Here is a 15,468-nt window from a genome sequence, read left to right as displayed (position 1 = left end):
TATTTGTTTATTACTTGGAAATTATGGAAATTAAAGATTTGACACATCCATACATGAAAATATTAAACGTAGTTAATTAATACATGTACAATATTATCTGATAATGACCCATTATATTTTAAATCACGCAGCCTTGCAAGAAGAATATTCAAAAAATTCACAACACCATTTCGCAAAGAGAATGCTGAAAAAATGCAAAGTATTTTGCGTGGAACGGAACGCTGTGTGCTTCAAAGGAACAGGAAACTCTTTGTCAAATGCAAATACTTTAAAATGCTACGTTTTAATAACTTCAAACCATTCAACAATATTTTACGTTTTAATCTATATTTTCTATTATACGTCCATTTTACAGGCCAATACGAAAACTTACAATTGTATTCTTTGATTCAGTCAATGATTTCATTTTGAATTATCATTGGGTTAAATGCTTACATTTTAAATTATAGATGTAGTATTCTGAAATTCCAAAAATATTACATTCAATAAAGAACTGCTCTCAACAAAATGAAAACCTAAACGTATTTTTTATATGCCTACTTCACAATGATTTTGAAAGAGCAACACTAGAGTTGCCGTTCTTCTCTGGTGGAGACTGCTTGCGACCTGGTAGAGTAAAATTAACTAAATCTAATGTTTAACTTTTAATTTAGAAAGAAAAAAAAAACTTCATTTCTTCCAGTAGTACAGCAGTGCCGAGCTAAAACAAAGCTTGCCTTATCGGTCTATTATTTCACTACACGGCAGTGGCGAAAGGTGAAATTTTCCGAAGGGGAACGCCACACAACATATAGGTACTAATATGTATGCATGTGGTCTACAAATTGTTCTAATGATAATTAGATACTACATAAAAGGAAGCTCACAAGAACCGGGTTGTATGGACCCTCGGCACTGCTATACGGACCTCTACAATTTAGATGTTCCTTAGTAGATACACCACGTCTCACTTCACTTCGCCTGAGATTCCTGATGCTGTACAAGATATTGTCAACCACACATTAATTTATGCCAAATATTATTCTCGAGTTATTGGTATAATGGCGTACTTAGGGCATGAAAAGTGAGTTATCGAATTCGATTTTGAAATCGCACAATTATTTTCTATACTATTAGCGTTGTTCACTGCTCCGTCCACGTGTAATAGTTTTTGCCAGGATAAAAATGAGGGATAAAAAGTGGATAGCACTTAGTGAAAAAAAATAAAATCGATTTAGCAGCTCCTGAGATTAGCGCTGTCAAACAAACTCCAAATTTTATTTTTATATATTGGTGTAGATATACTCACTACCTTTATGATGTGTACACTTATGACATCAGTAATGTAAGATTAAAGTAGAGATGCTGTATATTTGTTATAAATCGATTATCAAATGAAGTAATCGGTATTAAAAGAACGATTTTTATATTTAATTTCATTTTACGCTATTATAGCCTGACCAGAAAAATCATGCTTGGGGGGCGTCACTTTTGATTATTCGTTTGAAAATTAATAAGAAATTATTTTCAATTTTAACACAGCAAGGTGAAGATTTTTATAATAAAAGTAATAATTTCATATAAATATTAGTGCAACTTTAAACCTTGCAACATTCTTTTCTTAGTTCAGTCTTTTATATTCGTTTTCTATTTATCTTTTATATTAATAATTTGGTCTCTGTTAATAATAATTTTCTTTAACAATAAATAATAATAGAGAACATTATTCAATTAATCAATTACATCGATAATTATTTGCATGACATGACAAAACCCCAAAACGATTTTATCGTAACAAAATTCCGATTATCGGATTGCGACCAAATCGATTATTACAAGCGATTACCAAATCGATGTCTGGTGACCGCCCTAGCGTGGTTGATGCGACGTTGCTCGGGCATGTCGCACAATGTATAGGTAATTGGAGCAATTACTTTTGTCACATTGTTATTACGGATCAAGTGTGCAGTTGGCTTGCGTGCATTAAACAGCATTTGGAGAAGTAGGCCGAGTTGGGTTTTCATATTTGTTTATTGGAGCTTTTGCGGGTGGTAGGATATATTTTATGTGCTCTCGGATAGCGACCACCGTGTACAGGGTGTTAAAAACTGCCAAAGTGGCCAACGTAAGTGTTGCGTTGCGGGATCAGCCTGTGTATATCCAGTTCCAACAGGCCTGCATTACCTTCATTATTTCCTCCTCCTTATTTTAGTTTACGGATACCGCACGCGTGATATTCGAAATTATTGGTATGTGGGCAGTAGAAATCACTTAAATATCTTCTAGTTTGTCATGCAATTCTGACCTCTAATTAAATGCGTACAAACAGACAAACTAACTTTTCTAAACCCAAGGCCGGCATAACGCAATGCGTTGTCGGAACTCGGCGGCGATATATAATTGTCAACAGACATTCTGGTTGACGTCCAAAACGCGAACCGCACGGGCAATCGCGAATATCATTACACTAGTATTGTGATGTCACCGTTATTAAATACATTTTGTACCTGTAGCGAGCACTCGCCAAGGGTCGCTGTTTGGTGTCCATGCGGGCCACTGCTGATCTTAGCTTACAGGAGTTGTAGTGTGTGTGAGGGTGAAAGTCTCTATATGAGCACATGGAAAAAAACAGTCGTTTTTTAATACCGGCAAGCCAAAATGTCTGCAGTCTCCACTGCACCTGATGGCAAGTGAAATGGAATCCAGAGCAAACGATAATTTATTTCTCACACTTACAGATTATGGCGGATTTTATACTTTGTGTACCGTAGTCGGTATCCGGACGGATAAGAATCCTACCACCAACAAGGTGGTGGCTCAAGTAGCTTCATCTAATGGCAGAGTCTAGCTATATGCAGGTTATTTACAGCTTGAATAGGCACCAGCTTATTAACCAGGACACTACTAATGTCCCATAGAAAAGTCTTTTGGTAAGTAAGACCAAAAACTCCCCGAACTTTCCTAATTGCAATCACTGTTGAATGTCATTGCGGTGGTACCTACCCAGGCGGACTCCCATATATGAGTGATGATCCCATATACCAGTGTTTCTTTTGATGACAATGATGTTTGATTGAGTTCTTGTTTTCCCGTATATTGTGCTATAAAGAATGATCTTTAAGTTTATATCTTTAAGTTTTTCGAGCAAGCTAGCATAATTCTGACAACTGTCGAAAGACAACATTTATTTTTCGATGTAACAATTAGAACTATATTCATAAAAATTAGGTGTGTTCTGTTGACTATAAACTTAACGTCTGCGCATTGCCTTAGATTACAATTTATTTGCGCGTTTTCCAGGTTGTCATCATCTTCAGTGTACGTTATAGTGGCAAAAGGTCCATATAACCCGATTCCTAATTCCTACCGGCTTCCCTTTATATAGGATTTCTGTAGAATATAATTATTATCAGAACGATTTGCAATCCGCATTTGTACATATCATATAACCTATATGCGGCGTCGAGTTCGAAATTTTTATCTTTCGCCACTGATACTTTAGTAGAGGAGTAGTTTAATAGTAGAGGAGGCCTATGCCCAACAGTGGGTCAGTATACAGGGCTGATATTATTATTATATTACTGGTACTAATATGCTTATCTCTTTGTTCCGTGATGCTTACCAACAAAAGCAGTGTATTTATAGAAAAAACATGCTGAAAGCAATGTCCGTGGAAAGGTCACTCTCAGACTGTTTGATCAATGATTTATAACTGAATCAAAGGGCGATTAAATTATCAGTTGATGAAAATATATTTTGTTTATATATATTTTATCTTTTGTTTATTCGGAAGTTCATACCTCACATCCCTTTTAAATTTGAGCTGGTGTTTATTTTAATATTTTTAGAAGTCACTAATTTTAATAATATCAAACAAAAATGAGATTTCCGTTTCTTTGTATCAGTCAGATAGCAAGTCCTTATATATTTTTAACTTAAAAGTACCTTAATAATGTTTTGCAATCGATAGGCCAATTAGTAATATATAAGGCACCTTTACAATATGTTGCAATTAATAAGCCAAATGATAATTAATCGAATTACTTCTTTTAGCAATTGAAAAGCGAGAGTAACAGCTCCCATTCCTGAAGTCACTAATGAAATATAAAGTATCGCATTAAACATAGAGGATAACACCCACGAGGTGGACAGATGACCTCATAATAGTCGCAGGAGGTCGCTGGATGCGGGTCGCTTACTATAGGGCGATCTGGAAATCTTTGGGGGAGGCCCATGTTCAGCAGTAGACATCCAGCGGCTGATGATGATGATGCATTAAACATGTCATCTTGTGAAAAAGATGTTGCCCAGTTGTTCCAGTGGCTTCAAAATCTATTAAGGTTTAATTTTCACTGCTTAAAACATATTCAACATGGGAATTAAAGTGAAACCTCTCGGTATTTATCGTAATTACTTTCTATCGACATAAAACGCAAAAATATTCAAGTCTTTTACCCCAAAGAGGTAGGCAGAGACGCAACTGGTGCACCCACTTTTCGCTTAGCATACTCCGTCCCATGATGTGATAGATAGCAAGCCTATCGCCAAATCCGACACAAATTCCAGATTCCGGTCTCATACTGAATATAAAAACCCAATATCACAAATATTTATTACGTATTTAATTATAGAATTTTATCACTTTTTACTTTTTTGACTAAGGACGACCTTGACATCCAATAAAATAATTCAATTCGTTTTAGAATAGAATACAATACTGATAGTATGACGTACAATAATACAATAACTATGTGATACCTTGTATTAAAACAAAAGAGATATTGTCTTTTTTGGTTCATGCCACTTGAAGGTTATGTAAGAACTGGCATTACGTCAGTCATTATGGAAGGCTAATTATGACACCTACGTCACAGTTTGTGAATATTTTTTTTACTTATTGCTTTTGAATGAAGTTTCTTCATAATTGTTTTTGCTTTATTTCATAATTCTTTAAAGCCTATGTTGTTTGTATCATTTTATTGTACCTTTTCGTGCAAATAGATTATTATTATAATAAGGAAATAATACTTGGCTACTGTCACAATGTGCTACTGGAAAATTGACATATTTTCAAGTATTACTATCATAGAAAATTTTGAAATAATATAAAAAATAAACAAAGAAAAAGTTCGCGGTAATAAATATTTTAGTAGTGGCAATAGTCTAGTTGGTCGTGGGATAGACTGCCGAGATGAATGTCCGCAGGTTCAAAACCTAAGGGCACACACCTCTGACTTTTCTATAGTAATGCATGAATTCTTTGTGAATTATCGCTTGCTCTAACGGTAAAGGAAAACATCGAGAGGAAACCTGCATACTTAAGTAGTTCTTTACAAGAATTTTGAGAATGTGAAGTCTACAAATCCGCACCAGGCCAGCGTGGTGGACTTAGCCCTTATCCCTATTAGTCGTAGAGAAGGCCTGTGCCCGGCAGTGGGACAATATATTATAATATAGGGCTGATATAGTATACAGGTGTCCCAGAAAATAGTGTCAATTTCGAGACGAAAAATCTGGAATAACTACTTTTTTTAAAAAGAAAACATTTAATCGTTCAAACCGAAAATTCTCAAAAATTCTGAAAAATATTCATAACTCGAAAACTATGAAAAATCGCGGAACATACATGGGGGTGATTCGGATACCCCAAGGGGTGCTCTATCTCTGGACCTCCGCTTGACAATATTTTCTTGGACACCCTGTATATTGCTGCGAGAACTTACTTGTCTGAATTTTCTAACTTAAAATATATAGCGACTAAGGACAATAAATATAGATATTATAGATAACACAACGGCACGTTCAACTGAACCGTATTTCGTACCTGAGCTCTTTGGCTGCCTCTTATCTTAATTAAAACTGCTCCTTAAATAAAAAGCAGTTTGTTTCGTTAAAAAATAATGGGGTGTTAGGTCCGAGTTTTAAATTCTTATTTACGTAGAGTTTTTAAGTAAGGTTAAGTAGTAATGCTGTTTGAATAGGCCGGCTCGACCGGAGAAATACCAACTTTTCAGAAAATTAATACTTATCTAGAAGGTGCGTACCTTGAAGTTTGTACCTGCAGACCTTTGTCTCGGCAGTCGGTTCCAAAACCAATTCAACTATCGCAGTTTGTTTTTTTTTTTTTAAAAAGATATTAAAAATATTTATAAGTTGTCGCGTGGATGCTGTTAAGTCACCAGAAAACACTAGGAAACTGATGGTTTCATTAATATCAACAACTGTTAGTTTCAAGTGTAGTTTTTCTTAGCAGATGACGACATGTACTCCGATGGTATAGAAAATTGTATAAAATGTAACCCTTTCATTTACAAAAACGTGTTAAAAGTAGCTTTCAGTAAATTTCTGAAACATGGCAACAACGTATATACTTCATGCTTTGATCGTACCTAGCTGTTAGCTGAAGGGGTGGGAAAGATGTTGGTCCAGGAAGGCGGGGGGTTTGGGTAGTAAATAAGGTTTTATACATAGTCCTAATGCTTTAACATAAGAGCATACAGTATGATTACAGTACTATGATCATGTTTGTCTCAGCAACACCAGATCTCGGTAGGCAACAACTTAGTTGTGCCTCTTGTTCCCAGCAGGCAACGGCTTGGCTATACCTCTGGATTGGCTTTAGTGCACGGGTGGCGGATGCTGCTCACCATCAGGCGGACCGCTTGCTCGTTTGCCTGCTAAGGCAATATACAACAGTGTTCTGGATCCAAAGCCTTGGATGTTGATGCTCTGGATTCGACTTGGGTGTTACAAGCAGGTTCAATTTTGGAACGCCCACTTATTGCTTAGCTGTAAATGTTTAGATAAATCAATATATGAGGCAATGTAGAGTCAATTTTAGTTTCTCACGACTCTATATTTACGACCTATGTTGATAAGTTGTATTCTCCTTTATGATTTTTCTGTTTTAATAAACGATCCGTACTTCGATCTTCAATCCGGTCTCGAGAATGGACCAATCATAATAAGTAAGTTGTAATTTGTCAAAAAAACTTCATTCTCATTGGTTCATTTTAACGATGGATCGAAAAAGTGATTGGGGTCGTTCATTCCAATCGAAGGTAAATGAATTATGTAGTCGATTCCTTATAACCTATTTTCCTCTATCCCTCTTGTTTTAGTGAGACTACCAGTGGAGAAGGGTCCGTATAACCCGATTCCTGCCGCCTTCCTTTTATCTAGAATCTAATTATCATTAGAACGATTTGCAGATCGCCTTCATGCATATTCATACCTATATGTTATGTCGGGTACCTTTTCGAAAAAGTTCATCCCCCTCCATTGGAGAGTATGAAGTCAAAATTGCACTTCTCTGAAAGGCAAAAATCCGTTATGGCCACATTTGTAAACTTCTCTTATTTTGATAGAAATAATCTTAACGTTCCATCGCTCAATTGAATTGCACTTCACTAAGAAATTGTCATTAAAGTTATTCTTCTTTCCGCAAATATTGACTACGCCCATTTCATTATATCGTAAATCAACGCTCTATCCAGCGGGGAGATGCCTCTATATTTGTTTAGGTTGCTGCTATCTTGGATAGATTGTGTTAAAGCTCTCGGAAATTTCATCATTATCGATTCAAAACTAAGTAATTTAATCTTCTTCATGCAGGTTGTATTTCAGAAGTTTGTAATGGGTTTTAATTGTGTATTCTGTAGAAATCTATTTAGTCACGGAATAAAGAGAACTAAGGACATCGTACATGTTTTTTTCTTGTAAATGCTATTAAAAAATATTGTGCGTTGTTTCGTCAGTTTATCTATAGAACATTTTTTTTTGCATCTTTTCTTGTAATTCCGTACCATTTATCTTCTTCCACAATATTAACTTTATCTTATGTGGAAATGGAACAGTTCGATTATTCTTTCCTTTTCCTGTTGATTTATTTACAAAGAAAATAAATATTGTCTATGAAATTTTTAAATTTGGAATAGTAAATGCCTCATATGCAAATAGTGCAGATCCAGACAACCTGTAGGCAAGAAGCGGTTACACCGTATTGATTTATTTTGACGAGTCCACAACACGCCTGTCGCTTATCTCGAGACTCGAGTGGCGACTGCTCCGTGATCACAGCCACTGCGCGTCGTATTATACACAAATAAAGCGGACATAAGAGCGCGTTGTTTTCACTCAGCCCATTTAGCTAACGAGAGCATTGTGGCGAGCGACCTTCACGGCGCGTCCACCGTCCACGAGCGCATCAATATTCATACGACACAAAGAGTACTCACTCCTCGGACTGCTGAGACACGTTGTCCTTATCCTTGTGGGCCTGCCCGGAGCTGCACGAGTTGCCCATCTCAACGCCGCGGCGAGTTCAACTCACCACCGCCACCCCGACGCGCCGCCTCATGCGTCCACCACCACCAAACACTAAACACAACAAATATAATAACACACACGAGCGCGTCCCGACCGGCTATTACGGTGCGATAACACGCAATAATTTAACATCTCCCGGCGTCGCGATCGTTTCGGGCGGCAAATCTAAATATAAAAAGCGTACGTGCTAGCGCGACGGACACTAGGCGGCGAATAATCGATGCGCGCCCTCCGACCCGCCGCCCCCCGCGCCCTCCACCCGCACCGCCCCGCGCACTCGACGCGCGCGCGCTCATTATCTACGCTTTTCACGACACACGCCACTGACACCGTGAGCTTTTCCGAACAGAGGTTTATTGCGATGCTGATCAAAGCGAACTTCGTAAACGGATTTAAAAAAAATAAAACGCACGGATTTGTAGACACTGGCCGGCGGCGGTGAGATTCGAAATTTAATTTTATGATATTTGAAATGTTTCTTTTCGCTTGTTTCTGTCTTTCAAATAGCAGCAAGTGCGCTACAAGTATTATGAATGTTGAGTTGGTTTTATTGAATTTTTGGTATAATTACAAACTTAATTACATATTTTAAGTGCAATAGAACAATGCCCAGGTGTTTCCTGTACTCCGTAAGGCAGCTCTACGATGATTTCATACATGATTTTGCTCATATATCGCCTCAAAGTAAGTAGAGAAATACTCGTTGAAGTATTAAAATTTCGTGTTGTTTTCATTGTACGGTTTATTTTATAGTCATGTTAATTAACTAGTCATTATTGTATGTGCCATAAACGTATTATAGTAGTCGAGTAACCAGGTTTATTATTGCCCATTTGTAAGTTTTAGACAAGCGGCGTTTTGGCAGTTTGTATTGGTTGCGTTGCGTTTTAATATTTTTTTAAGCGTTTTTGTAGATTACTTTTATTAGTCTCTTTCATATGAGGACACATACTCCTAATAATATAGGATAAATCTTATCATCTTCTTTTTGACATGACTCAAATATACCCCAGGCATGTGTTGTCATCTGTATTACTAAACTCTACATTTTGGAACCTACTAGAAGATAAGAATACTTCTTTTAACAAGAATAGTCTATGCCATCTATAGTATAAATTAACATTCACATGAAAATTCTTAATTTGACATTTTGCATCAGAAAAGCTCTGATAGTAAAGCTTTGTGGATAGAGCCCCAAAGATCTCTACTTTTACACTAATTGGAAGTCTAAGGTAGATACTTCATTGGTTTTTCTTATCATAGACAATACGAATTTCAACTCCATTCTACCACCTAGAAAGACTTACTAGTTTGCCGCCATTTTAAATAAAATATTCACGTTATTCCAGAAAAGTTAATAGTGAGACATTTATAAGTCCTATCACGCAGGTGGCGCTGCGTGTAGCACCTAGTGTATGTCTATGGTGAGGGTAAAATAATTATATCATATGTATATTCCATACTGTCATATTATTTGGTAGTCATGTTGTACTATAGAGAGCATTGCGTTTTGTGCACATCAAATGCTCTATAAAATATGCAGATCTATTTATCGTTTCTTCAACATTTTATCACTACTTCTAAGCGACAATTTATTATAGGACAAACAAAAAGAAATATAGGGACCCGCGTAAAAGAACATATAGCTGACGTGAAACACCGACGCTCTACGAAGTCTGCAGTCGCTGAACATTCTGAAGGAGGCTCCAATCATTATTTGCGATTAGACAAGCCACAAATCCTTGCCAAAGAACACCGATTCCTGCCTAGGATGATTCGCGAGGCTATTGAAATTAAAAATCACCCAAATTTCAATAGGGAAGATGGTTGGAAGCTTGCACAAGCCTGGGATCCTGTTCTACATTTAATTAAATCGGATCCCAAAAGACCGGCTGCCAGACCTCAAGACACTGTGAGCTCATTCTGCGTAGATCGGACCGTCAACAGATAAAATTTTAAAAAGTTGTATATTTGAAAAATGTAGGTAGATATTGTAACTTTGACTTTACGGATGAACAACACCTCAGTCCCCCGTGACCATGAAGGCTGCAAAGTCTTCGAAACGTCGGGAGAAAATAATAATATAAAAAACCGCGATAAAATCCGTTTAAATAGTTTTTAGTTTTTATTTCAACGACAATTTATTGTTTTAATTATAAACTAGAAACAGGGTTAACATCTAATCCACGGCTTCAGTCTCGACAGTACATGATCTCTATTATTACATAGTTTAAAAGTTGTGTTATTGTTTTGTTTGAATGCGATTATCTTGTAACCTACCACTACAATTTTCATACCCTTTAATGGTATGGACTACTTTTTATCATAAAAACAAATAAATAAATTCACAGCAGAAACAAAACCTCGGACCACGAAACTAAACCTCAAACGACAGAAGAATCTACTGAAAAATACAGAGACAATATACCATGACAAGGTGCCTATATGCAATAGGTTTTACCTGCAACTTCTAAAGCGAAGTCAATTCGTGCAAAGCTTCGTCGATGCTGAATGCTATGATTTCGCTGCCGAGTCCGAAAAGCCTGTTACATCCCCTGTATTCAAAAAAGGACTTATTAAGAAGGAGGATAAGACGTACAATTTAAGATCTAATGAATCGAAGACTAGAAAGTATTATGAGAAACCTAGAGCGCGCAAAGCTAGGAGCTGTGATGGGAAGTTGCATGAAGTGAAAAAAAATATTGCCAATACTGGAACAGAGGTATGTATGTTGTCCAAATTGCGCTTAGTAATTAGTAAATCTCCTTAAAACAGTTTTGTTCAAGTTCTCAATTTTCGAAATAATCGATGTCTGTCAATTCTGATAGTTACTTGATTCATACTCACTTGTAAGTTAAATAAAAAAAAGATTAACAAACTAAACAATGTTATACGATTTTAGCCACTAAAGAAGATAGAGGATATGAAGAAACGCAAGCCGAAAATACCTCTAGAACCCATCATCGAGGAAATAAAGAACAGAGATCCATTAAAATATTTCAACAAGGGCGGCTCTGAAATAGACAAAATCGCTGAGAAACTAAAGAGTCTCGCCAAGAAGACTGTGGAAGATAAACTTGACAAAGAACTGCTGACTTGCAGCGAATCGTTTGAATGGCAGCAGGCCGATAAGGAAAACAAAGCTTTAAAGAATAATGGTAAGGATCATTTTTATAAGTTACTCTCTTTAAGGTCTTAGCAAATGCTGAAAAGGAGAATAGAGTCTTAAAAAAAGTGGTAAGAATCATTTTTGTATATTTATAGATTGCTGCAGCTTTTTGTTTATATTAGTGCAGCACCTGAATTCAAGTAAATTGAGAGTAGAAAACTAATCTAGAATGAGAAAACGTGTTACGTTTGCTTTTTTAGTTAAACCCATTAACACCTGAATACTAAGCAGTGGCGAAGCGTCCGTACAAACCGATTCCTACCGGCTTCCCTTTTAGGTTTACTAACGTTTGTCTTAGTTTTTGTTTCCTGTTAAATTGGCCGCGATGTTTTAATTAATGTAATTTCTTTTGCCCCGGGTTACCTTTTGAAAACTTTCACTCTTCGCCACTGATACTAAGACTACTACTTACTCGTCAGAATGTGCCAGGGTTATATTTACAGTACGCCCTATTCTTGAACAAAATATACAGAGATACTACCGACTTTTGGTGGGGATTTCGCTTTACCATAGTTTTGATAACAGCGTCTAATTACTGAAATAAAGCATTTTGTTACGAAGAGTGCTTGGAAGTGATCGACTATGCGATGAAGCCGCTTATTTTACATCATAGCTTTAAAGAAATATACTTAATAATCTTGTTTGTGATTAACAGTTGCAATAAAGATAATTTATTTTTGTTATTTGTGCAGCTGATGTCAAAAAAGAAGTCTCGGAGCCTATTTGGCCGGAGACGCGCAGGCCGGCGCGCACCACCCACACGTGCTCGTACTGCGGGAAGGGTTTCGACAGACCCTGGGTCCTCAAAGGCCACCTCCGTCTGCATACAGGGGAACGACCATTCCCCTGCCCTCATCCGCACTGCGGCAGGACTTTTGCTGACCGGTGAGAATGTATTGCGTTTGTAGGTATTGTATAATAAGAAAATATTGAACTCGCTTGTTGAAACCCAAATTTGGTTTTATATTCAGTCTTATATTTAGAATATACTGCACTTATGGTGCAGCCAATTGTTTATTGTTATGTATTAATATGTTCATCCTGTGACAGCCTGTAATTAAATCAGCACTGCAGCAATTACTTAATGAATTGTTAAAAAAACTATGTATGGTGTATGTTTTGTTGGCTGTGCAAATAAATAAATAATTTTCTGGCACTTGCTGCGATAAAGGTTTGACCGACGCTGGTACTAAAAGACCACTTCCACTTTTACATATGGAAGCGTTCCCTCCCCCATACGGCGATTGCTGATCGGTAACATTGGATTCTAGGTTTTATTCGTCATACGTCTGAGACGAGATCAGCTTTCTTATTGCACACTAGTCCAGTGTGTTGCTGAAGCTCCATGGTATTGAAAATTGTGCGTTGTGTGGCAGTCAATCAGATAGTACGAAGAATTTTATTATATGAATGTTCCTATTATTATATGGGGGTAGGTATCGCGTATGAGAGTTCATGTCCTGTTACGCTATAAATTGTTGAACAATATAGTCTGCGCGCGAGCTCCAAGTAATCTCATAAAATGTTGATATATTGGTTTAATGACATTTTAATACTTATAGTGTACCATAAAGTTTTAAAGATATAAAAAAATATATTTATTTGATATTTCGTTATCGATTAGGTAAGATCAAGCGCCGAAAATATAAAATACTTTTACTACATAATTATATATTAGCAACAAAATTACTTCATTGAATTTTTACACGGACATTCCATAAAATTTCTCGTAGTTCACGCGCAGGTATACTAGGTCTTTAGACTTCACTAGTGCAGTAAAGTAGCACTCTACCGCGCTAGACTATAAGAATTCTGTAATTAGTTCAAACCTGCGCGCGCACCAGCGCACTCGCGGGCACCACTCGTGGCAGTGGCGCTGCCCCGAGTGCGGCAAGGCGTTCAGCCAGCGGCGGTACCTCGAGCGGCACCGCGCAGACGCATGCAGGAAGTACAAGTATGACATAACATAAACATACATAACATCACGCATTTTATCCCCGAAGGGGTATGCAGAGGCGCAACTAGGGCACCCACTTTTCGCCAAGTATGTTCTGTCCCATGATGTAATAGGGGGCGAGCCTATCGCCATATCGGGCACAAATTCCAGACTCTGGGCTGATACTGAGCAGAAAAACCCAAATATCACTTTGCCCGACCCGGGATTCGAACCCAGGACCTCAGAGCGCTATTGTACCGGACATGCAATACAACTACGCCACTGAGGCAGTCACAAGTATGAACCATGACATATATCAACATGGAAACCATCTATAACACCCCCTGCCTCAATTCTTGTGTGCTCAGTCCTCACATCGAATGCACGCCCGTGCACGGTGGGACATGACACATTAGACCTTATACATTTAACGATCAAGGACGAAATTACACTAAACATCTTTCCGTCCACGTGGGTTCCACTTCGCTTTCCAGAAGTGCCAGTGCCGCGGTCCAAGGCATACAGCTCAGTGTGTATACCTCATGTTTGCAGTAAGACCTATGAGATCTCACGAACATTTCCTGGCCTGCTTCCTTCCACCCATCCTAAGATGATTCCTTTTCCCTTTCCCCAACTTTCCCAACTTTCCTTCAGGTCATTCATCTTTCCTTCAGATCATTTCCTTCAGGTCTCTGCAGTCGCTAAGCTGGGTGATTTCAGTATCTCATTCGCAGCTTTTCCCCGGTGTTGACTCTGAGGTCCAATATCCCCCCCCTCCCTACATCCAACAAAAAAAACCTCTCACAAAGATATATTTCAGCAAACAGATATCCCTCATCCTCGGATGGGCATTACTCAAATCTGGGATAACGGACCAGCCCACTACACATTGCTCTCTAAGTACACATGTAGCGGCGTACCGTAAAGGTAGACACCGCTGTAGAGGCACAGATGGTTGCGTTCCTCTATGGAAGGGGAAGATCTCCAGTCAGGCAGATGTTGCTTGTGACCGGCCGCGGCCCCTCCGACGGTTCCTATTCGGAGGTGGTATATATGCAGCGCGTCTCTCAAATTCTGCAATCGTAATCCAGGATCGTTTATCGCCATCTTGCGTGATTGGTATGCGATAAATCACTACAGTTGTGTCAATACCACATAGGTCTTCTCGTAGATCCATTGATGGTGACGAGATGGCTGTGAGTATACTAATTGTACCGCCACACACATATAGTGCCAACTTAACAGAAATAACTTACCAATTCCAGACAACATTCTAGAAATTCCAAGTGCAATGAAGCAAAGAACATCCCCGAGGCTCCCCCAGTACCTCTATACGGGATCATTCGCCATAATGAGGTGAAATCTCCGCCACAAGAAGCGAAGACTGATTGTCAAGACGGCCCTATAGATCTATCTTGTAAGAAAAATAATTAGATATTTTGTTTTAGGTATGTATAGTAATAAAGGTATGATTTTATATTGAATTTGGTTTTTATTACTTGGCTTTGAGTGGAGGGGAGTTAAGAGTGGATCAGTGTGTAAATCAAAGAGAATTATAATTTACTATCGACCCGCCCCGGCTTCGCACGGGTGCAATGTTGATACTAAATACACTACAGAAAAACTGTGAACGTTGTATATAAAAACATAGCGGCACGCTCTGGCTTCGCACGGGTATAACATAACAAAATAACAGTATTTCTCCACTATTTAATGGATGATATTATACATATAAACCTTCTTCTTGACTCTCTCTATCTATTAAAAAAAAACGCATCAAAATCCGTTGCGTAGTTTTAAAGATTTAAGCATACAAAGGGACATAGGGACAGAGAAAGCGACTTTGTTTTATACTATGTAGTGATATGAAAAGTGTAAATGAAATTAATATTTACGTAACTCTGTGGGATAAAGCCACTGACAAATTAATTGTTATTTTTATTCTACGAGTGATGGGACTAAATCTGATTAGATGGGAAGAAAATAATAAAATCCGACATCAAATCAAAAAAATTGAGGTCAGGCCATGAAATAGGTAATTGAATTTAATAATTCC

General features: G+C 37.8%; 2 protein-coding genes across 2 annotated transcripts in view; one reads left to right on the top strand and one right to left on the bottom strand.

Annotated features, from left to right (window-relative positions):
• The window catches only part of LOC115452187, a 48,339-nt gene extending 39,795 nt beyond the window's left edge, over positions 1 to 8,544 (bottom strand). The window contains exon 1 of the mRNA XM_037442734.1: positions 8,217 to 8,544. Coding sequence (XP_037298631.1) covers positions 8,217 to 8,284 — 68 coding nt within the window. The 5' untranslated portion in view covers positions 8,285 to 8,544. The remainder of the gene's footprint in view (positions 1 to 8,216) is intronic.
• A 247-nt stretch (positions 8,545 to 8,791) lies between these two features.
• On the top strand, positions 8,792 to 14,896 carry LOC115452186 (zinc finger protein 761). Its single transcript, XM_030180653.2, has 6 exons — positions 8,792 to 8,991; positions 10,659 to 11,029; positions 11,210 to 11,465; positions 12,169 to 12,361; positions 13,299 to 13,430; positions 14,678 to 14,896. Exons 1-6 carry the CDS (start codon positions 8,913 to 8,915, stop codon positions 14,844 to 14,846), a joined length of 1,200 nt encoding a protein of 399 aa, XP_030036513.1. The 5' UTR covers positions 8,792 to 8,912; the 3' UTR covers positions 14,847 to 14,896.
• Positions 14,897 to 15,468: the final 572 nt, after the last annotated feature.

Source organism: Manduca sexta, chromosome 4, assembly GCF_014839805.1.
Source record: "Manduca sexta isolate Smith_Timp_Sample1 chromosome 4, JHU_Msex_v1.0, whole genome shotgun sequence".
Classification (NCBI taxonomy): Eukaryota; Metazoa; Arthropoda; class Insecta; order Lepidoptera; family Sphingidae; genus Manduca; species Manduca sexta.
This window is presented reverse-complemented; position numbering and strand designations above follow the sequence as displayed.